At 46.8% G+C, this 26,651-nt stretch overlaps 1 protein-coding gene across 3 annotated transcripts in view; it reads left to right on the plus strand.

Moving 5' to 3' along the window:
- Positions 1–317: 317 nt before the first annotated feature.
- Positions 318–26,651, plus strand: part of RPH3A (rabphilin 3A) — a 55,124-nt gene continuing 28,790 nt past the window's right edge. The window contains exons 1-3 of one of the 3 annotated variants that reach the window (XM_069497248.1): positions 318–388; positions 5,876–5,887; positions 14,355–14,501. In XM_069497248.1, the coding sequence (XP_069353349.1) occupies positions 318–388; positions 5,876–5,887; positions 14,355–14,501 (230 nt within the window). The remainder of the gene's footprint in view (positions 389–5,875; positions 5,888–14,354; positions 14,502–26,651) is intronic. The other 2 variants (XM_069497250.1, XM_069497249.1) reach the window with 2 other exon arrangements.

Consider the following 26,651-nt stretch of genomic DNA (forward strand, 5'->3'; position numbering starts at 1 on the left):
GAACTCTGCCCGGCACCCTGCCGGCTGTGTGGCCTTGTGGAAACAGGGAATGGGAAGAGTTGGGTTTGAAGGAGGGAGCTCTCCGCTCTGGTCTATTTCTTGCCATGAGGTAGCTGTGACTTCCAGCAAGACACTTTCCCTCTTGGGATCCAAGGTTACCCACCTGGGAAACAGAGAAGATAGATGAGGTTCCTTTTCTTCTCTGTGTCCCCTGGCGTGCATAGCACAGAATAGGAACTCAAGAAATAAGGAGTGGCCGAGTGACGGGGTGACGTTCTCTCTGGGTTGATGTTTTCCAGGAGCGCGAGACTTCCGCCATGACTGACACCGTGTTCAGCAACAGCTCTAACCGTTGGATGTACTCCAGTGACCGGCCCCTTCAATCCAAGTAAGTTGCTGGGTCTTCTTGGGAGTGGCCTGTTTTCAGTCAACGAGGTTATGACAGTTCTACACTTGAAAGAAGGAAAGGACAGTGAGAAAAGAAATAGAATTTCCTTCCTTGGGGAAGGATGGGAAAAGGAAACTAATGGGAGTTTTGTCATGGAAACTTTCCCCCTGGTTTGACTGCTTTGCAAGGTTGGAAGAACAAGATTAAATTCTTAGTTCCGTGCTGCATATTAGAGGTGGCCTGGTGGAATGGAAAGAGAACTGACTTGGTGGTCAGAACGAGACTTGGATTCTAGTTCTGGATATGAGCTAATTTACTGTGTGATTATTGGCAAATTTCTTTCCCTCTCTGGGCTTCAGTTTCCTCATCAGTCAGATAAGGACGTTGCACTAGGTCAGAGATTACAAACTGGCAGGCTACAGTCTGACTCTGATTTGTAGAAGTGTGTTTTTTATTTTGGGCCTGATCATGTAAAAGTTGGGAGATTTCACATAAAATCCAGATTTCTGACATGTTTTCAAAAGATCAGAAGACCTGACAACACTGGACCAGAATTGTAGCCTGCCAATAATTCAGCAAGAGCTGAGTAGCAGCTGTTATCTTTAGACTGGCAAGAGTTTTCCAATTTTCCACAATCCCCACCATTCCCTATTGTCTCCAATACCTAGCCTACCTTTGACATTTATATTATCCAGCCATCTCTGTTGGTATCCCTGAAATGGATGACCTCTAAGTGTCTTTAACTGTGAACTTCTGTGGATTTTATGGTGGGTAGTATTTTAGAGCCAGTTTAAGAGTTTAAATTCTAGGTAGGACAATTTAAAAGATGGTTATTTTTGTGGAAGGAATAAATGTCAGGGTGTGCTAATAATTGTGGCTTGCCCAAGGGATGTGAAAAGGCTTTTTAACAAAGATCTTTCCTTATTGGAGGGAGAGCAGCATTTCCCTAAATTTGGTCATTTGAGCATTTACCTTACAATTTTACCTTATCTGTGAAATATCACTATTGTCTTCTCTAAATTGCCAACTTACAAAACATAAACACTTTTATTTAAGAAAATTTTAGGTCCCAAGTGGATCTAAGTGGATAATTAGTTCATGCTTTCCATGAACAAAGGTAATAATACAAATAAATAGTTAAAATAAAAAGTGTTATTACATAGTGCCCTGTCATTTGCTATCATTAATTTCTGTTCTTATTTTTATTAGATAATCCTTTCCTATTTTCTTGGACTTTCTGTTACTCTCTAACTACTTGGGTTTCATCTCTGGTTCGTATTCATATATAAGCCTTCCCTCTTTTCTAACATTAGTAATTATACCTGTGATAAACAAAGTACCACATTCAAATTATCCCACGAGCTTCAACATAGAGTATTTTCGTAATTTCTCATTTCTATGTATTTTTAAATTTCTCTAATGATTTCTACATGAACCCTCGAGTCACCTAGAGGTACATTTAAAAATTTCTAAATGTTTGGGGATTCTCACTGTATTATTTTTGCTATTAATCTCTAATTAATTTCATTTGGGTTGAAGAACGTGACCCGTATGATACCGATTCTTTGATATGCTCTCTGGGTACAAAGGGAAAACGTGCATTCTTTAATTATTGTTTGTAAGGTCACTCACACATATTAAAATCAGCTTATTAATTGTGTTCATAAATGTTTTTACCTTAACTATATTTGTGTCTGCTTGTGAATGTTATGTTGGAGTCTCTTTCAGTCATGGTGGATTTTTCAGTTTCTCCCTGTGGTTCCAGTAGGTGGCTACAGGTTTAGAGTTGGTACATATCACTGAAGAATTGAATTTCATCATTACGTAATGTCCCTCTTCATCTTTATCTCGAATGATTTTTTGTCCTAAACTGTATTTGATATTTTTGATATTAAAAAGCAATATCAGCTTTTTTTTTTAACTATGTTAGTATTTTTCTTTTTCTTTTTCTTTTTTTTTTTTTGAGACAGAGTCTCGCTCTGTTGCCCAGGCTAGAGTGAGTGCCGTGGCGTCAGCCTAGCTCACAGCAACCTCAAACTCCTGGGCTTAAGTGATCCTCCTGCCTCAGCCTCCCGAGTAGCTGGGACTACAGGCATGCACCACCACGCCCGGCTAATTTTTTTCTATATATATATTTTAGTTGGCCAGATAATTTCTTTCTATTTTTAGTAGAGACGGGGTCTCGCTCTTGCTCAGGCTGGTCTCGAACTCCTGACCTCGAGCTATCCACCCGCCTCGGCCTCCCAGTATGTTAGTATTTTTCAATCCTTTTATCTTCAATTTTTTAGTCCCTCTTACAAAGAATATTTAGCTAGATTTTGTTGTTTAATTCAACATGATAATCTTTGTTTTTAAACTGATGATTTTGATCCATGTACATATATTGTAATTATCAGTAAACTCTTTCTATAAAGGACCACATAGTAAGTATTTCAGGTTTTGCAAGCCATAAGGTCTCTGTCGCAACTACTCAACTTTTACCATTATAGCGCAAAATCAGACATAGACTATGTACCTGAATGGGCATGGCTGTGTTCATTTAAAAACCTTATAAAAACAGGTGGCTGTCTGTATTTGGCCTGCAGGCTATAGTTTGTTGATCCATTATATAGTTTAACTTTTCTATTCTCTTATGTTTTTTTCTTTTTCTATAGTTCTTTTGTCTCTTTCCTTGCCTTTTATTTTTATTAATTGGGTTTGGGGCTTTTTCAATTCTGTTTTTCTCTTTATTGGTTTGGGAATCATATATAGTCTATTCCTATTATGTTCATGGCTATCCTTAAAGTGTGGCCAGTCATAACTAACCGTGTCTAAGTTAATCACTATCTCAACATCTCCCTCCGGTCAACACAAGGTGCTTAAAACACTCTAATTAAACATTTCAGTTTTGACCCTCCCCACCTAGAAGCTGTTGTTCTCTAGTCTCTTAGTTTAACACTCTATTTAACCCCACATATTAGACATTATTATGTTTATACAGGCAACGTTCATTTAGATGTACCTACCTGTTTTCTAGTTTCTTGGTTCAATGTTCAAACCTTCCTGAATCTTGGTTCTTTTTAGGATCACTTTACTTTTTCCTGAAGTCCATCCTTCCATTCTACTGTTGGTGAATTATTTCAGATTTTGTGTGTTTTAAAACGCCAATTTATCCCTTGTTCTTGCAGTATTCTAGGGGACTTTGAAGGTGTGGTCATGCGGTCGAGCTAAGAGTGTTAAGCCACCAAATTGCCCTTCCTTTGTAGTGGCTTGTCTGCAGTGCCATGAGCTTAAGTGTGTATTTCTTATTGTTTTTCCTGTTTGGTGCATGTTGTGCTTCCGGAAACAGTGGATTCATGTTTTTCAACAGTTCTAGAAAATTCTCAGCATTATCTCTTCAAATATTCTCCTTTCTTCAATTCTCCCTATTTTCTCCATCTGGAATCTGGTTGGATATGCACTAGACCTTCCATGTGGCTCATCCTTTCTCTTATATTTCATATCTCTTTACCTTCCTGCTGCATTTTGGGCAATTTCTTCCCATCTCTCATCCCAGCCATACTCTATCTGAGAGCATATTAATCGCCCATTAAACCATCCCCTTGTGTTTGGGGAATTTTAAATAGTTACATATTTTATTTCTAAAAATTATTTGTCTGTCTTTTTACCATCTTCCTAACCCTTTTTTTTGAGTTTCTTCCTCCTCGCTCAGTTTTTAATCCATATTTTGTTTCTTTAAACATTTCACGTATAGTTATTTCACATTCTGTATCCAATCGTTATTGTACCCGAATCCGTGGTGTGCTGGCTGTGTCCCACAAAGGCTCGTTAGAATGGATGTTGAATTTTCAAGAATTTTGTGAGCTGGTTACTAAACATGGCCATTATTAAAAACGAAGTTATATAAATTGACAGTTGAAGTAAATTATACACGAAGGCGATAACTACTCAAAATTCATCACTTTTAAATTATTTGGCTACATTTTGATATTCTCTGTTATTTATGTCTACTCTCCTTGTAAGGTGGAGATACTATATAAAGGTGGCTACTGCATATTTCCTTCCAGCTCTTCATTCAGTGACGTCATGTTGGCAGTTGAAACCAGCCACACTAGGGCTTCTCCCCCAGAAAGTCAGTTGTTAAATATTTACCACCAATGCCTGAGGTCCTTGACAGAATCATTCACTTTGAATGCTCACTGAACGGACTCCATTTGGTTTCCTTTTTGATAGGAAATTCCTTGTTTCCAAAGCCCTTCTCAAGAAGTCTTCTTGGAGCCAAACTTATTTTGCAGAGAATATTTCATCAGCCAAAAAATGTGTCTCTGTAAGATAAACAGTTGCCTGAAGGGTAGATGGGATAAAATATTTATTTTATTTAAGAAATGTCAGCTAATTAAAATCCCATCCATCAGAGTTTACTTTAGTCGATATGAAGCCAAACAATTTGCCTTACAATTAAATTAGAATTATTCAAACAGTCTGGACCCCATTTCATTAAAGCGCTCCTGGGCTCCCGTGAAACGTCTTGGCATTCTGCACGCATCTGGCTGGCTTGATTGCTACTGCCTTTTCTTCAGATATTAAAATTATTTTCCAATAAATGCTAATGGGTGAATTACAGTCATCACACATGCTGTCTAGCCTGCTGCAGTGGTGATGAGCTAATGCAGACACTTCTAATGTCTTTCTCCAGTAAATTAAGAAATCTAGTCTTAATTAACTGCTGGATGGCCAGATACACTTAGTGCTTTTGTGATTTTTCAAATGTCTTGCCCTCTTATCCTCCTTGAATGTAATGATCATGTTTGAAACCGACAACAGGGGGATTTGAAGGAATGTATGCACCTGCTCTTTGCTTGGTTGGGGCAGTGGGTTCCACTCTCCATGTTGGGATTATTTGGGGAGAAGTGCTGGTCTCTGATGGCTGATATTTCTCTCTACCTTTCAAGTCTGCAAGCCAGAGAGGGCCAGAAACAGGAGGTGGAAACTGAGGCACAAGGAGAGGCTATGACCTACCTACCTTTGCTTGCACACCTGGTAAATGGAGATGCTGGTCTCCTTTCTAGAATGGAAGAACCTGCATCCCCAAACTGGAGCACTATAAATTCTACTGTTCAGGGCTCATTGTTCTACCTACTGTGGTTCTTAACGCCCAGTATCTGAAATAACAGAAACCAAAAATGATGGTGGTCATGTTATCATTAAGCGATTTCTCTTTGGTACCCTCAAAACCATTATTCAAATACATAAGTGATCCATTAGTTAATTTATAAGCTGAATGGATTGATCAATTTAATCAAAGATGTGGATTTTATAAGCCTACATCGGAGCAGCCTTGCTTTAGATGTGCTGCAGTAAGGTAATAATGACTGAAAAAAATGGGAGTCGATCACCATCACTCAAACTATGTGGCGGTTGCATCCAAACAATGTTGACATTGTTATAAGATTTCTTACCTAACTTGATTCATTTCTTTCTTTCTCTCCTTTCTTTGCCTTCCTCCAGTGATAAAGAACAGTGAGTATTTTATGACTCTTTTTTTACACAAACTGTATTTTATCTTTTTCTGATCAAGGTGGCTTGCCCCTAAAGAGAGATGGTTGAAAAAGGGAACTAGTGAATTTTATATATCTAAAAAAAAAAAAAAAACAGCTAAGTTACTAAAGAACACACACGTATCTCAAAAAAAAAAAAAAATGTGTGAATTTAAAAAAACCAAAACACGCCACATCAAATTTGGTGAAAAGATAGTGGAAGATATTCCTAAGGAGAGCCCTCAATTCATTCTTGTTGGTCATTTGGGGGATTTCAGCAAGTTTAGGGGCCACTCTATGCTCTTGTTTCTGCAGCATTTTGCTGGGTAACACTGTTCTTGGATAAGGAAAATGTTAACCCCAGTAACTTCTGTCATCAATAAAAGATGATGATGAACAAAACAGAGCGTGTGGGTTGTTGTGCCGGACTTTTGGTCGCTGTCACCTCGTTGGAGGTCATCCTGATTTCCCGGTGAAACGTCTTGGACTTGGAGACATTATCTTTTCTCACAACTTTGGAGTTTTTGATTGGATTCATTTCCTAAATGTGCATGACAGATTGGATGCAGGGCTCAACAAATGAGCAGCTGGACTGCAAAGCAGCCCCCGCTTCAGTTGTGTGCACACATTCAGGAACTGTGGAAAGTCATTTCACCCTCCCAACAGTGGGACTTGGGACTCACTGTCCTTGTGGCCTTGGGCAAAGCCCTTCACCTGCTTGGGCCTTGGCTATCTTGTAAAATGGGTGTGATAATCCTGCCCTTTCTCCCTCACTAGGGGGTGGTCATATCAAATAAGATGCACAGGGAAGTTTTATAAACTGTAAAGCACCAAGCAGAGTCAGATGAAGGTGTGAATCACAATCTTGCCTCACCTTTGTGTTTATGGAAAGAGCACTTGTACAATTTGCTCAGCTTTTTGGGACACAAATAATCACATCATGAGGCCAAGAACTCTTTAAAGGTTTAGTTGACATGGATGATACTTAACCAGGTGACCTGAGAAAATTCTTCTCCCTTCTCTGTGCTTCAATTTCTCCGTCCGTCAAATGGGAGCTTAGAACAAGCTGATTGTTGAAGACTCTTGAATGCTCCACAGTCTCTGTGGTTGGCTGGTAGGACCCTGGCCAGGCAAGATCTGCTTTCTATGAAATCATGAATATATTATCCAGGTGTGCCAGGGAGAGATGCTGAATCATTGTCAGATTTTTAAATATGACATCGTAAGAGAGAAGTTCATGACTCCAGAGGGTCTCAAGGCTCCTAGAGGCTTCCTGAATGCTACAAGTTGAAAGGTGGAATGTATGTCCATTCTCCTCCCCTCCCTCCTCTTCTCCTTTTCTTCCTTCCTTCCTTCCTTTTTTCCTTCCTGCCTTGCTTCCTTCCTTTATTAACAAATACTTACCAGGTACCTACTGTATACCAAGCACCATGCTAAGCACCAGGAATATAGAAATAGCCAAAGCATAAGTATGTGTCTAGTGGAGTCTACAAACAAATAAACAGCAGTTATCAACAAATACACTCCAGTGTGTAAGGAGCTATAATAGCAGAATCACAGTAGACTGTGGGACTACAGGAGGGCTGCCTTGCACAGACATGAGGTCGTGACAGGAGAGCTCTACAGGAAGAGGGTAAGGTGAGGCCAGAGGAAGGAGGAATACCATGCGGGAGAGACAGAGGAGTTCTGGGGGGAGGGGGCGGCACAGCATCTGCAAAGTGCAAACATGAGAGACAGCATGGAATTTTGGAAGAACTGAATGGAATTCAGTCTGAGTGAAAAGGTTACCAGGAGCCCAAGGTGCCCCTGGCATTCTGAGGACATGGGGGAGGCACAGCATCCCTTCGGCACCCCGTTTGGTCTGCTTGGGGTAAATTCCCCGCCCCCCCCCCAAAGGGCCTTCATGCAAGCTGGGCACGTGGAGAGCATTTTGTGGTGCGGTTGCCCCCTCTTCCCATCCTTTCCTTCGGGGTCCATTAAAGTCCCATTCCCTGTGCTGTAAAGAGACTTCCTGCTGACACCTGCCCATGTCGGCACCCTGGGGGTCAGGGAGGGCGAGGAGAAGAAAGGAAAGAAAAAGGAGGAATTTTTTTTTTTTTTTTGCACACCGCTGCTGCTGAACGCTTCCGAGCCCCCATGGCCCGGCAGCACTTCCGTCATCCCACTCCTCTGGGGAGTTATGATTTATTAATGGAGACATCTGGCGGGTATTTTTTTTCTTTTTACGTGACTATTGTGTGCATGAAATGAGGAATCGAGGTGGGAGGCAGGAAGGGGGTGGGAGGCTGCCCTTTGCGGTATTTCAGGGAGACACATCTATGAGGGGCTTCCGTGTGCAGTCAGGACTATGTTCCTTTTGGTTGGGGGCCACTGATGCCGGCCTTGGCGAGGGGGGGCTCCTTCTGACCCTCTCAGGACGCACCTGTGCAGGTACCTCCAGGTAGCAGAGGAAGCACGTCTGCGAGGCCCGCTTCTCGAGTGTCTGACTCCACTCGTGTTTCTTGGCAATTCCTTTGTCGCCTGTGAGCGTCAGCCATCTGGAAAAGGGACAGGTCAACTGCAGTGAACTTTGAACGTTTGGTTAGCGGCAAAACTCTTTCTCTGAATAACATTTTATTCAGATGCTCAGTATTTAAGACAGATAAGAGTGAAGCTGGATCAAGACCTGTAGTGGCCAAAGGCGTTAAAAACATCGTGGTGAACTTTACAGGACAGTCATTGAAGATAATACTCAACTGTAAAATAAGCATAGGAAGTCCACCAGGCGTCAACTTTTGGGGGGCACCATGGTGGATACTGTATCCGTTAGCGTCTGCTGTGTAACAAACCATCTTAACACGCAGCAGCTTAGACAACAATCATTTGTTCTCAGGGATCTGGGCTCAGCTGGTGGCTCTGTCGACCTTGGCTGGGCTCACTGGTGCATCAAATGTTTGGGTGGTCTAGAAGGGCCGCGGCTGGAATGACGTGGTTCTGTTCCACGTGCCTCTCACCTTCCAACAGGCTATCCCGGGCGTTCCTATGGTGACAGTGAGGTGTAAGAGAAAGCAGAAACACACAAGGTCTTTGGGGGCCTTTTGCCTCTGGACCGGCGCAGCATCACTGCCCTGCATTTTATTGGCCATAAAGTGCAGGTCGTAAGTCCAGGTTAGATGCAAGGAGTAGGAATATAGACTCTGACTCCTTGGTGAGGTTAATCTCAAATTCACATGGGGGCCATCCTTGCAATAAACCATATTTCATGCTTTAATTGAAATATCAAATATGAAAGTCTTTCCAATGTTCATCTCCATTTTGTTTGTTAATTATTTATTTTTATGGCTGTAAAATAGTTGTACATATTTTGAGGGTGCGTGTGATATTTTGATACCTGTGTCTAATATGTAATGATCAAGTCAGGGTAATTGGGATATCCGTGACCTCAAACATTTATCATTTGTGTTGAGAACATCACGATTCTTCTCTTCTAGCTGTTTTGAAATATACCAGTCGATGATCCAGGCTGCACATTTTGTTTTGTTCTCTGGGTCCCTCCCACCCAGGGTCAGTGACTCATCCTCTTCCCTACTCCCCTCCTATCAAAACATTGTATCCATTCATTCATTCTCTCAAATTCAGTGGCCACTAAACATGCGGCTCTGTTAGGTCATTTTTCACTGAATTGTCACTATGGCAAGGATTTGAGACCCAGTTTCATACCAAAGTATTTAATAATGAGATGAAGAAGAAGAAGAAGGGGAGGAGGAGGAGGAGGAGGAGGAGGAGGAAGAAGAAGAAGAAGGAGGAGGAGGAGAAGATCTTTCTGAGCATTTACCAAGTTCTAGGATGTACACTGAGGACTTTATATACATGATCTAGTTAATCTTCGTAGGAGCTCAATGGGGTCACTAGGAAGTATCCCCTTTCACAGATAAGCAAACGGAGGCTCAGAGGTGCTAAGTATTAATAACTTGTACGTAAGGTCACACAGCCAGGCAGGAGCAGAGCCAGGAAAGGAATCTAGGCTGTGTGACCCCAAAGCCTATGCCCTGTACCCCCCTCTCTTAGGCCACTGCATCTTCACGGCAGCCGGAGCTGTAATTATAGGCAGCCCCCAGGGCTGCTTAGGTTGAAGGGCCACCCTGCCAGCAGCTAGTTGGTAAGAGTTAACGTGGAAAACTCCAGCACCCACCTGGAGAGGCAGCCCCATGAAATTCTGGAGCCCAGTCTGACATCTCAGTGTGCGGCCAAAGTTCCCAGGATAGTTCATTGATTGGAGTCCTTCGTCCCCCACTAAAAGTTAGGGCATCTCTGTCAATTAAGAGGATGGTCACAACGGCTGGAGCTGCTGTTTACTGGGTGTTTGCATGTGCTAAGCGCTTAGTTTGCATTTTCACGCTTAACCCTGCTAGGAACCCCGCGATGCTGCCCACTTCACAGACCAGGAAACTGACATTCAGAGCATTCGGCACACGCTACCAGTAAGTGGCGGACCCAGGGTTCCAATCATTAACTCAGCCAAGTCAAGGAGGGCTCAAGTTGGCACACAGTAGGGCCTCTGGGCATTTTCTGGATTGAATACAATCCTCGGAGTAATTTGTCCAAGGGAAGCAATACTTCCGTCTCCAGCTTTGCTCTTTAACAAGAGCCCAACACCGGACTGTGTTCTTGAGGACGCAGAGCTGGCACTCTGTGCCGGAGGCCCTTGGCAAGGATCTCATCGCGAGGACCCATCCTCGAGGCTGCCACGCTCACGTCGCTCCCCAGCCCGGGGAGGCCTACACAGGCTCATTCTGTCCCCTGAGAGCAAAGGCTTTGGCTTGAAAAACTGATCTCGTTTCCATCTGTTTGCTTGTCGAATTAAAACCTGAAAGTCCACAGGAGGCTCGCGGGTTCCCACTGAGACCAATCGGGCCACATTTTCAAACACTGGATGAGCTGTTTGTCAACTGCGTGTTCTGGAGCAGAAGATGGGGGGAAGGATTTGGAGAGGTGCCGGCAGCCTCCAGCAGGAGCGCTCGTCTGCAGATGGAGCCAGTTATCCTAGGCGGGGCCTCTCGGGGACCCCCAGCCCTGCTCACGTCCCTGGAGCCACGTGCTCTCCTGTGCACAGTGACCCCAGGAGTGGTGCGGGGTGGGGTGTGAGGCATTGACTTTCAGGTCCTCCCCATGGCTGACCACACCCCTGACCAGATTGTGAGCTGCAGGAACGTGTCCTTGGAGGGTCTACTCTAGGTACCAGGGTCAGAATCACACCTGTGTTCAGCTGTGGTCACTGAGCCACCTTGTAAAGGCAGGAAATAAATGGAGGGGGATCAGCAGAGAAATCTAGGAAGAGAAATGAAGGCAGAGGCAGGACGAATGGGGCAGCTGAAATATCCATTTCCTGCAAATCAAAACCACAGTGAGATGTCACCTGACTCTCAATAGAGTGAATAGACAGCCTACAGGATGGGAGAAAATATTTGCATGCCATACATCTGATAAAGGGCTAACAACCAGAATCTGCAAAGAACTAAAGCAAATCAGCAAGAAAAAGTCAAATAACCACATTAAAAAGTGAGCAAAAGACATGAACAGAAGCTTTTCAAAAGAAGATAGACTAACAGCCAATAAACATATGAAAAAAATGTTCAATGTTTCTAATCATCAGGGAAATGCAAATCAAAACCACAATGAGATATCATCTAACTCCAGTGAGAATGGCTTTTATCAAAAAGTCCCAAAACAGCAAATGCTGGCATGGATGCAGAGAGATAGGAACACTCATACACTGTTGGTGGGACTGCAAACTAGTACAACCTCCATGGAAAGAAGTATGGAGACACCTCAAAGAACTAAAAGTAGAACTACCATTTGATCCAGCAATCCCACTACTGGGTATTTACCCAAAGGAAAAAAAGACATTCTATAAAAAAGACACCTGAACTCGAATGTTCATAGCAGCACAATTCACAATTATAAAGATGTGGAAACAACTCAAGTGCCCATCAATACATGTGTGGATTAATAAATGTGGTATATGTACACCTTGGAGTATTACTCAGCCATAAAAAATGGTGAACTAATATCTTTTGCATTAACCTGGATGGAACTGGAGACCCTTCTTCTAAATGAAGTATCACAAGAATGGAAAAACAAACACCACATGTACTCACCATTAAATTGGAACTAATCTATACAATGTCACTTCACTGTATTTAATTGGTCACATAGGACCAGCTCTGATTTGGTGTGGGAGGGGACTACACATGGGAGGGTGTAGTGCCAGGAGGCAGGGACCCTGGGGACCATCCTGGAGCTTGCTCGCATACTGGTCTTCCTCCTTTCTTTCGGCATGCTCTCTACTCCAGCCCTCTGCAAAGACCATTCCCTCTGCCAGACCCGACCTCTCCCCTACCTTCCCTCACCCCTCCAGCTTCTCTTTGAGGTCTCAGCAGGGGCCAGCTATACCTTTGTGGGGATCAGAGCTTATGTAATTTAGGGGGCCCTCTTCAAGATCAAGAGGACAAAAATATCTTGCTTTTGCAAATTTTCCTAATCGCATCCTGGGGCCTGTCCCAGGGTTTTAGGAAGTGCCTGTGCAAACAAAGGGCCCTAAAGCTTTCGCTCTGCCAGGATCAGAGAGAATTCTCACCACTTCCTCAGGGAGCTCTGCCCAGTCCCTAGACTGAGTAACCCCACCGCTTCAGGCTCCCTGCATGTCACCCATATAATTAGACATTTAACGTCTCTTTTGGCTACCAGGGACCGGGTGTTTTTTAAAAAAAAAAAAACCTCTTTTTATGTTCTTATTCTCAGAGAGTGATCTAAATGTCATGGACACAATAGTGAACCAGAGCCAGACAAGGTCCCTGCTGTCCTGTAATCTACATTCTGGTGGGGGGAAGGGGCAATAAACAGGTAACAAGGAAATTTTTAAAAGAGGACTTCGGCCAGAGACAGGTGCACTGGAAAAAGTGGACCATGATAACGAGAGACCAAGGAAGGCCTCTCTGAGACCATGGTGATGAGAAGGAGTCAGCCATGGGAAGATCCATAGACAGAAGTGTTCCTGGCAGGGGGAACAGCAAGTGCAAAGGTCCTGAGGCAGAAACAAGGTTTGGGTGTTAAAGATTGAGCAGCAAGGCCAATGTGGCTGAGTATAGGGATCAGAGGGAACAAGGGGCAATGAAGACAAAGACACAGGTGAAGGACAGACCAGGCAGGACTTTGTAGAACACGCAAGAACTCTGGGTTCTATTTTTATTAAGGTAAAATTCACATACCATAAAAGTAACCATTTTAAAGCGTACAGTTCAGTGCCACTTAGTATATTCACAATTGTGTACAACCGTCACTTCTACTTAGTTCTAGGTTTTATTCTGATTCAATGAGACACCACTGGGGAGTTTTGAGCAGGAGGTTTGAGTGGTGTCAGCATGTGTTCCTCCCAGGGTACCTGCTCCAAGGCCACACCGGGGGGAAGGCAAGGTGTGTTTCCACCAGGCACACCCTCCTTCCCTTTCTCCCAACAACACTTTCCCCAGGGCATCTACTTCTCCTTCCTTCTCCGCTCTTCAGAACCAACTAGCTAAGGCGGGAGGATGGCAGAGGAGGGGGAAGAGGGAGGAAGACGGTTGCTTAATTTCCAACTTCATGCCTGCTGATGTCATTAGAACAGCAGAAGAGACCCAGGCTGGCAGCTAGTGGGGTGGTAGCTCCTGAGGATTCAGAGTTCCTGGTTTTTCCCTAATAGGGACAAAAATTTCCAGTGGTGTTCAACCCTGCATCCCACTCAGGTAGCGCACCGCCGAGCCCTGGGGTGTGGACCATGGTATTAGTGGAGAGGACACCAATTTGTCATAGACCATGGCGTTAACTCTGATCCCAGCAGCCTCTGGACCATCACTGGGGCCACAGGTTCCCCTCTCTCTGTACGGCGGAGGCTACACGTGCAGGCTGCCCAGGTCTAGATATTAGGTGTGAATTCAAGACATTCGTATAAACCTAGTTGGCAAGTGGTTTAAATTTATTTTTTTAAAAAAAATCTGTGGCCCAACCAAAACATCTCTGTGCCAGGCAGGTGCTGGAGCCAACCTGGGGCCCAGGGCTTCAAACCACCTGCCCAGACCTGTATCCACGCCAGCTGTAGAAGTCTACTGTTCTGGAACCTTTTCCTGAGAACACCATTACCTTCCAGGTTTCCATGAGCTTCCTGCACATGTCACTTACGGAGTGTATACCATGTGCTAAGCACTTAAGAAAAATAAACTCATCAGAACTCTAAGAGGGAAACACGTGTGTCCCATTGTACAGATGAGCAGAGTGAGGCTCTGAGAGTTATGATTCTTTTGTGCAGGCAGTGAGCTTCCCAGCAGGAATTGGGACTGAGGTTTGCCAGACTCCTGGGATGGGCCTAAGCGCTTTTCCACGCTGCCTACCCAGGCTGTCTTCTGTCCACCCTCACACCTTCCCAAATTGCCTTTCAGGCTCCAGGGAGGCTGGTCCGTCCATCCCAGCGGTCAGCCCGACAGGCAGAGGAAGCAGGAAGAGCTGACCGATGAGGAGAAGGAAATCATCAACAAGGTGATCGCGCGTGCTGAGAAAATGGAAGAGATGGAGCAGGAGCGAATCGGGTGAGGCCCAACACTTCCCTCCACCTGTGAGCAGAGAGGCAGGAAGGGTGCCGGCCTGGGGCAGGGTTGCCTCTGGGCTTTGTCACTTGCGACCCACCTGCCCAGGCATACCAATGTCCCTGTTGCCTGAGGTGGGAGAGCTGGGAGGAGAGAAGAGGGAACAGAGGAGTGAGTGGGCTGGGGGCTTCTGGGCTGGGGGTGCATTGAAGAAGGGGAAGGGGAGTGGTCTCATGATGGGGAAACTGGAGACTGTCGTTGGAGGCTGCATGGGGTGTGGTGGGTACAGGCATAGCGTGTCTTAGCCAATCACAGCTGCACAGAGACATGTTCTAGAGACCTTGGCCGTGTAGGTGCCAGAACATACAGCTGAGGGGAGGTTAGGAGGACAGAGAGTGGGAGAAAAAGAGACAGTGTGTAAAAGAGAGAGCACGTTTGAAAAGAATCACAGAGGAGAATTGGAGGAGTGGCTCCCATAAGAGACAGCCAGCCTGCGTGTGGGTTGCAGATATTAGCCCGGTAGGTCTGGACTCAGAGAACCCGGGGTCCCAGGCCAGCCCCCACGTGCCTGCTGTGGGTCTTGGGCGCATTCTCTGACCTCTGTGAGCCCCAGTTTTCCCACTGGCAGAATGGGGGAAATAACCATCACGATCCCACAGGGGGCTTGTGGGGACTGAGATGACACGTGCACAGTCCCAGGCTTGAGTGATGCTATGGGTTTAACAAACGGTAGGAAGGAGGGGGAGTGGGGTCCGCGTTTGGGAGAGAAGCCAGGCCTACAAGAAAGATGTGTGATGAGGGAGAGAGAGAGAGAGAATGAATCGATGAGCAAGGACGGTGCCGGAGAGCGAGGGGGTGGCACACGGGTGGGCCAAGTGGGGCGTAGGAAACGCCGCAGTCGTCGGGGTGCGAGGAGTCGCTGAGGGAAGGGAGTGAGTGTGTGTGCTTGGGGCACTCTTGGCATCGGTGGGAACCTGGGCTGCCAGGACGCAGAGAGCCCAGCAGAGTGGTCTTCCCAGGCCTGGATCCCAAACGGGAAATGGGGGCAGGGGGTGCTGGGACGCCACCTCCACCCCTCCCCGGGCCCCTCTGCGGGGGCAGCTATTGCCAACTGCTTACAACTGATTTGGGCCGCTGAGGTGCCTGCTGATCCCCCCACCCACACACTCAGCTGGGGGTTAACGAGGTTCCCAGATGGAAAATGATGTTCTGGAGACGCAGGCCGTGGGTGCCTTTGATTTAAGCCTCTGCAGATAATTCCACTCAGGGCAGGCTGGGGAGATCAGAGATGCTGTTGACAAGTGACAGACACCTGCCCTTAGCTTCCTTGGGCAATTGCCAAAGGGATGGGTTTGGGGGGCTTGCTTATAGGGTTGGGTTTTTATTTTACTTTTAAAAAGATTTCAGGAGTGGGAAGTTCTGTAGGTTAGTGGTCTGTGTGTGTGTGTGTGTGTGTGTGTGTGTGTTCACACAACAGTGGGCTTCCGCCATGAGGGAATAAAGTCTACAGATGTTAAGGGTAAACGGTGGCAGCAAGGACTCCTCTCAACCTTTTTCCTGCATAATACTTACTACCAGCTATCATATTTTATATTTTACATATTTAGTTTAATTAGTATATGTCTCTCCCATTCAATTATAAATTTCTAAGGGTCGAGATTTTTGCCTGTTTTATTACCTGTTGTATTCTCAGAATCTGGTATATAATAGATACACAGCAAAATATTTGTTGAGTGAACATGGCAATTGACGCGGTCCCCCAATTTTTTCCTACATCACCTGTGGCCAAGAGGCTGGAGAGTTTAGCATCTTGTTTAGGGTCCAAATTCCCAGGGAAAGTACGCTGATTGGCTGGTTTAGTCAGGTGCTATCCCTTGTCCAATCAGCTGCAGCCAGGGGTGCCTGGCCATGTTGATACAGCACGGCTGCTGGGCTGTCCCTGTGGACTGAGCAGATCCCTGCTTGAATGTTCTAGAACAGCATAAATGGGGCCCCTGCCTTGTCCTTGATGTCCTGCCATCTTCCCCCTACCTGGTAACATGGCAGCAGAGCATAGTGGTTAAGAACTGGGGTCCGAAAGTCAGAGAGACCTGGGTTCAAATTCCAGCCCTGCCCCTTACTCCCTATGCGTTCTCAGGTAAGCCACTTGAACCTCCCTGTGCCTCAGTTTCCTCATCTGCAAAACGGGATAGCATTAGCACAGACTTCTCAGTGAGTATCTAATTAGCACACAAAGGATTGCTGTGGTGCCTTGCACAGAGTGCAAGCTCAAGAAATGGTGGCAATTATTTTATGGTAAGTTTTTTTTTGTTTGTTTTTTTTAAAGGAAGCTCATTTTTGGCACTAGCTGAAGCCTCTGTTCTAGATTTATGCCCTGAGACTCCTGTTTGTCAAGCCCTGGAATTCTAGCAGCCCCTGGCTTCCCCTGAAGGAGATTTGAGAGGCTTCCAGGGGAGCTTGGGCCAAGTCTTTGGTGACAGAATGTCCCTTTGCTGAGACGGTGTTTTCTGCCTGGCATCCCAGAGTGGGGAGGACAGTCCCGGAAGTTTCTGGCTGTTGTTGTTTCACAGCGCTCTTCCTGCAGCCAGCCCTGGCTGGTGGCTCGCCAGAGGCGAACCCAGTGCTATTTGTGTCTTATAAGCTCAAACCTGCCCTGATTCCTGTTCCGCCCACGCTTCTCTGGGAGTGGATCAGAGTAGAGTCAGATGAAAGCCAAGTGAAATATCAAACATACAGCAAGACGGAAAATGGGGGTTCCAGCTGGGGCCCCCACTGAAGTACCTGAGGATCTCAGATAATGAGACTGTGGGGCTTCAGTTACCCCATCCATCAAATGGCAGGGTCCTTTCTACTCAGACTCTACAGTATCTCGGGGTGTCTGGCAGAGGACCCCACACCTTACTGTTGCCTGTACCTCTCAGAGTCAACGAGCTCCTTCTAACTATGTTAAAATTGCAGGTGTTTCTGTGTCCCCTTCTGGGTCCAGACACCAGCTCTGTGATGCTGAATGTTCTTTTCTATGACCCAAGTGAAAGCCATCCGGGAGAGGTGTAAAATCATTGTTAACAAACGTGATAAATGATCACCATGACGGGTATCATTAGTGAGCACTTACTATGTGCTAAGCCCTGTGTCTAAAAATTTCATGTGAATTAATTCATTAACTGCTCCTCTCATCCCTATCAAGTAGGTGCTATTATTATCCCCATTTTGCAGGTGAGGAAACTGAGGCTTCAAGAGCTTAGGTCATTTGCCCAAGATTGTGTAGAGAGGCAAGGTACACATTCCTATCTGGCTCACTCTCAGAACGATGCTTTTAACTCCTTGAGATGTCTTTCCTGAAGGCCTGTCCCCAAATTCCTAGATGATGCAGAGCCTGGAAATTTTAGTCACTCAGGTTTAGAGGGGACATTTTGAGAGCTGGGAGTTGGAACCCTTTCTGTGCTGGCCCAGTGAGTCTCTCCAGCTCTTACTGAGCTGTCTATACCTCCCAGAGCTGGTCTCCATGCTGCCACACGTCTGAGAGTTCCAGGAGAGAGACGCCCTCAGGCCTCCCAGGAGGCACTACTTCCCTGAGGCAGTTTTGCTAGAGTTAGCTGCCCCAGGGAGCTGCCCTAGGCATGCAGCAGACCACAGCTGTTTCCTTCCCGGGAGCCCCTTTGCTTCTGCCCAGGAGTAGTCTAAATCTTCACTCAACACACTCAGCTCACAACCCAGCTCTGTTCTCGTCTGCATCCCAGGAGACAGAGAGGATGGCCAGAAAAGAAACTCATTAACCAACCTCATTTTGCCCCCACATTCCTTATATAAGTGCTAAGTGGGATTTCAGAGTTTATTTTGCACGCCTGACTGCTACAGACTTTCTATATTAGTTAGAACACTTTGCTTGCAAGAAATGAAGCTAATTCCGGCTAGGTTATTTCAGTTCTCTATTGCTATATAACAAACCACCCAAAACATAGTGACTTAAAGCAAAAACAGTATATTATTTTTCATAATTCTGTGGGTTAAGAATTCATACAGGCTCTGCTGGGCTGGTTTTCTGCTGCAGGGGCTGTTGGCTGGGCTTGCTCACCCAGCTGCATTCAGCCAGTGGCTGGGCCGGGCTGGGCTGGAAGGTAAAAAGCTTTACTCTCATGCTTGTACCTAGGTTCTCTCCATGTGATCCTTCATTATTCATTAGTCTGGACTGGGCTCCTTTACTTGGCAGCTGGAGCCCAAGGGAACAAAGGTGGGAGTTGCCAGGGCTCTTAATAGCTAGGTCTGGAACTGGCAGGGCATCACTTCCACTACCTCCTATTGGGGAGGGGAAATGGCTCCCATTTCCTTATGGGATAAATGACATGTACATGCAGGAGAGGGGGCTATTCTGGGAGATTTTACTACATCATGCAAATAGGGAAATATAATATGGGGCTTTGAAGCTATCTCAAGGCGTCTGAGGGCAGGAACACAGCTTAGTCTCATGAAAGGTCTGTATCTCATCCCACATGTTAGAAAAAATAGCCATGCTAGATCTTCCCAATTTTTATACCTCTTCTTAGTCCTAATTCTAAATTCCCAGGGAAGGAACTGTGATTGGCCCAGCTCGCCCTAGGTGCCCGCCTCTCATCCAATCGGCTGTGGACAGAGGTGCCAGGCTAAACAAACATGGCTGCTGAGTGTAAAAGGGGCCTTTGTGAGTTGGGCAAAGATACACCTATGGTATCCTTAGAACGCATTACATTTGGAATTAGACATTTGCCTAGAAAATTTGTTTGCATTTCTGCCTCCCTCCTCCACATTGGTAGTTCCCTCTGCATCCTTAAACTATTTCTTTCTGTCCAGAGTCTCTCAAAGACATTTGCTCACATATCCTGCCTGCAAAGGGACTGACAGCTGGGTGGCTTCCATGTGAGGTCAGCTTCCCTAAACAAATGGGCCCAAAAAAGTAATCAGGATTTGTCATTAACCTTGGCATCCAGACGCCGTGATGGAGGAGGAAGTCCGAGAGACTTGTTGTTGACAGAATCTGTTGCATTCCTATCACCTCCTCATCTTGGTTCCACCATCCCCCATGTTTTTGGCACAGAATTTTTCCAAGATATGGACAGAGGAAGAAGTGGGTAATAATGCTTGGAACTTGGTTCATCTAATTAGGTAGGCATCTCTCCAGTTTGACAAGCCGACCCATAAGCCAGGTCATACTCTCCTCTTTCTAAAGGAGGACTCTTCCCCCCCCCCCCTTTTTTTATTTAACTTGAAGTCCTAGACATTCTATAAATGGGATTCAGGGGTTTGAGGGCATCCTGATATTACAGACATATTTATGCATGTGTCTGTGCATTTTTAGAAGAAATATTCATAGATTTCATCAGGTCATCCAGTTTGGGGGGACTCTAAGCCCCTCCCAATGTTAAGAACTACTGAATAGTACCTCAGTTTTCCCAGGGATTGGACCAATGCTTCTCAATGTCCATCTAACCCTAATACTTTATGGAATCTGTTTGTACAAGATGAAAATGGAAATTTTTTGGATTCGTTAATTAGCCAAGTGCCTGCCATAAAAGAGAGCACAAATAAATATTAATACATGTTGAGTGAATAATACGTGCGGAACGAACCATAAACCCAACTGACTAAGCCTCTCATTGAATCAGTGTACCCTCATGGCCTGCCTGACCTCATCTGTAAAATGGAAAGTTGGATTGGGCAGTCTCCAAGTCTCTCTAGCTAGGGCTTTCCAGCTTCAGCACTATTTACATTTTAGGACAGGTAATCTTTGTGGTGGGGGCTGTCCTGTGCATCATAGACTGTTTAGCAGCATCTCTGGCCTCTACCCACTAAGATGCTTGTAGTAACTCTCCATCCAATTGTGACAACCAAAAATGTCTCCAGACATCACCCAATGTCCCCGGAGGGGCAAAGTCACCCCCTCTTATCAGCATCATGTGCTGACTCTGTGCTCAGAGCTAGATGTAGTTTCATTTATGTAATCCTCACAACAGTCCTGTGCAGTGGACTATATTATTTCATTCCCATTTTACAAATGAAGAAACTGAGGCCCAGAGAGGTTAAGCAACTTGCCCAGAATCACACATTTCATAAGCAATGGGACTGGGATTATGAACCCAGGCTGGCTGCCTCCAGGATTAGCTGGAGAAACAAACGTTTATCTCCAAGCACTGTGCTAGGGACTCTCAAATATGTTATATTTCCTTTAATCCTCATGATGTCCTTGCTGAGAGACAGACTGTTGTCTCTGCTTTACAGCTGAGAAAACTGAAGTTCAGTGAGGTTGAGCCACTTGCCCAGAGACACACAGCCTTTGAACTTGAATATGTCTTTCCACTTTATCCTATTGCTTTTGGGGAGTACAGGTGGGAACGGCAATTGACAGATGATTTCAGGGATTTAGAGAAGCCAGTGATTTCCAGGGTATCTCAGATATCCACCCCGGTTCATTGGTGCAGTCTCACATGTTTCTTCCTTCAGTGACGCAGTTCATTCCTCTACACCCCTGCAGGCCTCAGCACCACATCCTCTCAACGCTATTTTCCATGACGGAGAAAGGCAGGGAGAGGGGTCAGAAATAGCCCCAACCATAAGCACAGAAATGAACTTCATTTTTCTAGCACCTGGGCAGCTGGACCTAACCTCCAAATCCATCTCCGCCATTCTTGGGCTGTGTGCACTTGGGCAAGTGACTTCCCCTCCATGTGCCTTGGTTTCCCTATCTGTAAAATGGGAGTAAAGAATAGCGCTGAATCTCTCAGGTTGTTGATGGCTTAAGGCAAACAATGCACGTTGGAGTACTTAGCACAGCACCTAGCACAGGAAGCACTCAGAAACCATAACCATGACTACTGCTGTTCCTGGGTGTGTAATGACACAGCACCTTGCCAAGCGTGGGCTGCACTAGCCAAGCTGTCTTTCTCTCTGGGCTCCCAGAGTCTCCAACTCTGAACCTGGGTGACCCCTTCCCCAAAGCGCCAGGGCCCAGGCAGTAATCTCATTCACCAATCCCTCCAGGAGAGAGACCCAGGAGCTAGAGCTCCCCGGGTGGTGACAGTGATGAACAACAGAGAAAATTAATGAGTCTGAAACACACATGCCCTGGGTGCCAGCCGCGCGGCTTCATTATGGGGCAGCTCAGTCATTTAAGGACAGGTTCCTGAGAGACCCTGGCATCGGAGCCTCGGGCCAGCCCCCGGCAGGGCAGCCATTTCCCCGTTCACAGCAGATGGTCTAATCTTGACTTCAGAGAGTGCCAAGTTTAATAAACTCAACAGTAATATCCCCCCACTTGGCAATTAGGGTGAGGTACAGCGTGAGTGGCATGATTCTGGGATTGATGGCGTGTGTGTGAGAGAGAGACCACGTGGCATTGCATCCACTTTGCTGTGTTTCATGAATTGTTGTGAAATCGTGGTCAACCGCTGCTTCTAAAGGCAACTGCTCTGGCCCCATCCCATCAATTGGTGGAGCCCCAGCTTTTAGTCATCTTCCCTGCTGATTCGGGGATTGGCACACAAACCCATCACCCCGGGGCAGGCGGGCGCCTTCCCGAGGCTCTGTGGCATGCCACATTGAGCCTGCGTCCTGGTGCGATTGTCCATCCACTGGCCTTCTCTTTGACTTTCATCACCATGCTGCGGCAATACTGGAAAGTTCAAAAGCGGTTACCTGGATGTTTCTGAGGTCAGTGTGGGCTTTTTGAGAGAGGCTGAGCTCCACAAACAAGCATCTGTCAGTCCTACGCTGGGCTTGTGTCCCTGCCTGCTGAAGGCAGTCGATGGGAGATGAGCGCTCTGCGAGACCAGAGTGCGCAGACATGTATGTGGAGGCATGTTCTTGCATGTAGGTTCTGATCACGTGTGTGTGTGTGTACGCACCAGTACATGTGGACACATGCCTCTACAGGTGTGCCCGTGGGCATATGCATTCATATGTGGGTACATGCGCCATCTGTGTGTGTGTGTTTATGTGTTTGTGTTTAGAGATGGGTACATGAGTCCTATATATTTCTAGTCACTGAAGCCCCTTTAAAAGCTTCAGAAAGAGACTTCACAGGCAGATTATAGCATCCTGGTTACATAGGGAAAAAAATGTGAGTACAGGGAGTTGTAAAAGCCACAAACTTCCAGAAAAAATAATTAGCAGCGGCCAGTGCTGAGTAGTTACCATTTTACAAACCCTATCTCATTTTGCCTTGGCAACAATGCTAAAAGGTAAGGACTTTGTTTTCTCTAATTTACAGATGAGGAAACTGAGGCTCAGAAAGGTTAAGTAACTTCTCTGGGGTCACAGAGCCAGGAAGTGGCAGAGTCCAGATATACAGCCAGGCAAATGTGGGTGTGTGCAGGCGTGTGCATGTGTGTGTGTGTGCGCGTGCACACTGGTGTGCCTGTGTAGGGAGTCTACACCTGGAGAAGGGGATTGGAACCTTGCAGAGGCCAAAGCTTGGCTTGTCTGACATCCACAGCCAGACAGGAAGGAATTGCCCAAATCTCGCTCTGCAGAGGAGGCTAAAGATGCATTCAGACCCAAATCAGGTTCTGGGTGGCTGATGGGGCAGGAATGTGGGTGCGGCAGGCAGAACAATGGCCCCCCAAAATACCCACATCCCAATCCCTGGACCCTACGAATATGTTACTTCCAACAGCAAAAGGGTCTTTGCAGATGTGATTATGTTAAGAATCTTGAGATGGGGAGATGATCCTGGATTATCCAAGTAGACCCTGGTGATGACATTGGAGAGGTCTTAGGAGGGGACAGGAGGGTCAGAGTCAAAGAGAGATTGCTGGCTTTGACAGTGGAGAAAGGGGCCATGAACCAAAGAATGCAGGCAGCTTCCAGACTGGAAAAGTCTGGGCACAGCCCCTCCCATAGAGCCTCCAGAAAGAGCAAAGCCCTGTCCACACCTTGACATTAACCCAGCAAAACCTATGTTACACATCTGCCCCCAGAACTGTTAAGGTAATAAACATATATTGTCTCAAGTCACTACATTGGTGGTGGTTTGTTACAGCAGCCACAGGAAACTTATACAGGAGCCACTGCTTGAAGCCTGCTGGCGTGCAGTGGCGCGTCCTGGCCCTCCCGCTGATGTGCTCTTTTACCGCCACTGAGTCAGACCCATTTGGGCCGGTCTTGTAGTCAACAGACCTGTTCAGCCGCATGTGTAGAGAAAGGCCAGAGACGCACCTGCCTCATTCTACCTGGGACATTACAGCATCTGAAACTCTCACTGCACTGAGGGAAGTTGAATCTCCTCACTTACAGCCCTTGAATCCTGTCCCGTCACGCTTAGACTCAAGACCCCGCTTGGAGTGGCCCCCTCCCTCTCTCCCCCTGCTGTGCCGGGCATCTGCCGTGTCCTTTTGTATGTGCCGTTCCCTCGCTTCCCGCGAGGCCCCATCCTGACTGTCCCTGTCCCTCCAGCACGAGTTCTCGCAGCTGTCCATACTTGTCCTTCAGTGTACTCACGACTATTATGGCCATCTGTGCGGTTATTTAAATAATGTCCGAGCCCCTCGCTAGAACGCCAGCTCCGTGAGGGCAGGGGCCTCGTCTGTTTTGCTCACACTGGATCCTCGCTGTCTGCTTGGCACACAGTAGGTGCTCTGTGAAGACGTGTCGAGTGAATGAATAGCCCATCAGCCTCCACTTGGATGGCAGGTTGGGGATCCACTTCCCACCACCTCCGGAGGTCATCGTTGGTGCCCAGAGGACGGGACGTGCCCTCTCTGGGGCTTCTGGGAGCCTCCCGGGGAGTGGGAGGCGCCCACCCCATTTCACCGAGTGACCCGCAGTTCCCCGTAAGCACTCAGCCGGGTGATGGATGTTCCCTGGATGCCAGGCACGAGCAGTTATCATAAAGCTAATCAGGCATGTAAAGACACAAGTAGAGAGTGACAGCCACTTACAGGGTCCAGCTAATTGGGCATTTAATGTGGGGGGAGGAGGGTGGAGACATTAGACAGGCAAACAAAGCCAGGCAGCCAGTGCGGACGCATCCACTCCTAGTCACTGAGGGTCCTCCCATTTCAAAACAGAGGGAGGAATCTTGATGTTTCAGCCTCAGGCTCTGAGGACCCCTGAATGCTGTCCATTCTCATCTGACCCCTCCTATCATAGTCTGGGAAGGAGGGACCCAGTGAACAGGTGTTTCACGGTCATTGTCTGGATACGAGGTAGGATTCAATCCCGCCGCATCTTTTAACTCTTCGCCCACACGATCTCCATCTTCAAAAATGCTCTTTCTTCTCTAATACAAACGTAATACGTGTTCATTGTAAGAAAATTAGGAAAGTGCAGAGGAGTCCAGCTAATTGGATGCTTAATGAGGAAGAAGGAGAGGAGGCATTGAAGAAGGAAATAAAAGTTACCCATCACCCCGCCACCCAGTGACAATCACTGATTATTTTGATGTGTTTCCTTCCTGATTTTCTCTTTTATTGTGAGAGCACACAAAGAAGATATCCAGGTGCGTACGTCTCAAACCCAAACTCACGCCCTGCTCACAATCCTGCAGCCTGGAGTTTTTTGGGTGTTTTTCCACTTAACATAGTAAGACGAGCATTTCCCCATGGGATGTGCCTTGTGGCTCCCCTTCCTACTGTAGCATTTCTCGAAGTGTGGCCCGAAATTCACCAGCAGCCCGGACACTGGCACAGGCATGTTCCCAGGCCTCTGCCCAACCCCGTGGAATCATTCTCTGAACGGGGGATGCTCTCTCCAGTGATCTAGATGTACCGTAAATTTTAAGAACATTCCCCCGTGCAGTGGCTCTCAACAGGGCCTGCCTGCTTCAATACTGGTATCCGGGCTTACTTAGCTCCACAGCTGAGGTTAGAGGTCAGGGCCCCACGCGCTGGTGTTTTTCTTGATGCCGGCTGATTGACGTGCAGTGAGAGTCGGAACCATCTTCCCTACGCATAGAGGGCTCTCCTGCCAAGACTGGTAAAAACAAATATTTCTTCTGGGGTGACGATGCTGAAATGCTTTATCACCAGGATAAAGACTCATTTGTGACTCGTGGTCTTATATGACCTGATTTTGACTTAGCTTCCTGCAAAGTTTGATTTCCTAGTTTCGAATCTTTGGCTGTTGGGGGCCTCTTCTTGCATCTGGCGCAACAGGGAGGGGGCCCTGGTGGCCATCTGCAGGGAACACCCTGCTCTTCCCGCTCTTCCGCAGAGGAGAAGGTCCGCACATCCATCCTCTTTATTGGTCCATGCTGAATTTGCAAATAACAAGGCTCCCTGGGCTGAGACATCCGAAGAATGATCTTAACTCTGCTGCATTTCTGTGCCATTTGCTGCCGCTGAAAGAAGCTAATGAGACACTCCCAGTACAATGTGCGTTCAATGGGGCCTTCCGGAATTTAGGGTTCAATGGTAGGAGGGATGGGCCATCTGGGAGGGAGGTTACAGTGTGGGTTTGCAGGTGGTGGGCAAATCCGCAGCCTTTAAAACTAAGAAGAGGCAGAAAATCCCTTCTAAGTTTCCATAACAAAGCACACTGCAGTTCAGAATTAGATCATCTGCCTAGTGCTCTCTTCCTAAGTGCGCCGGCAAAGCTTGACGTGAGGCAGGGGGCCCTGGGAATTCACAGAAAGCAAAGATGATTTACTGCAGCAGAGAACGAGATTCCAGCCCCGGCTGAGCGAGCCGCGCAAGCCTCCCTCCCTCTCGGTGCTTTGGGACCCCCGATGGTAGAGTGAGAAGAACAAAATGGAACTATTTTCTGACTAAGGCAGTGGACGGACCATGCCATCGCCACCCCCTGCCCCCGATAGCCCACCTCATTGTCTCCTAATATTTGATGATTCAAGGGCATCAGGAGGCGTCCTGACGTTCATCTGCTCCAGTCAACTTCAACCAGTAAAACCCTGGAACCAGCTGTCTAAAGGGAATCTAACTCCACAGCCCAAGCAAAGGGATAAATGGGGCATGCTCTGGAATGGGGTGTGGCAGCTCCCCCCACCCCTGCCACACCGCCGCAGGGGGCGGCCCTGAACTGGCTCTGTGTAACCCCCAGGGTGCCACATAGCACAGTTTGACAACCACCAACGTAACCCAATGCCTCCTGTTTTCCCAATGAGGAAGCGGAAGCCCAGGGAGGGGCAAACACCAGGGCTAACGTCCAGATTTCTCAACCCTGTGTTGA

The sequence above is a fragment of the Eulemur rufifrons genome, chromosome 21 (assembly GCF_041146395.1).
Source record: "Eulemur rufifrons isolate Redbay chromosome 21, OSU_ERuf_1, whole genome shotgun sequence".
Taxonomy (NCBI): Eukaryota; Metazoa; Chordata; class Mammalia; order Primates; family Lemuridae; genus Eulemur; species Eulemur rufifrons.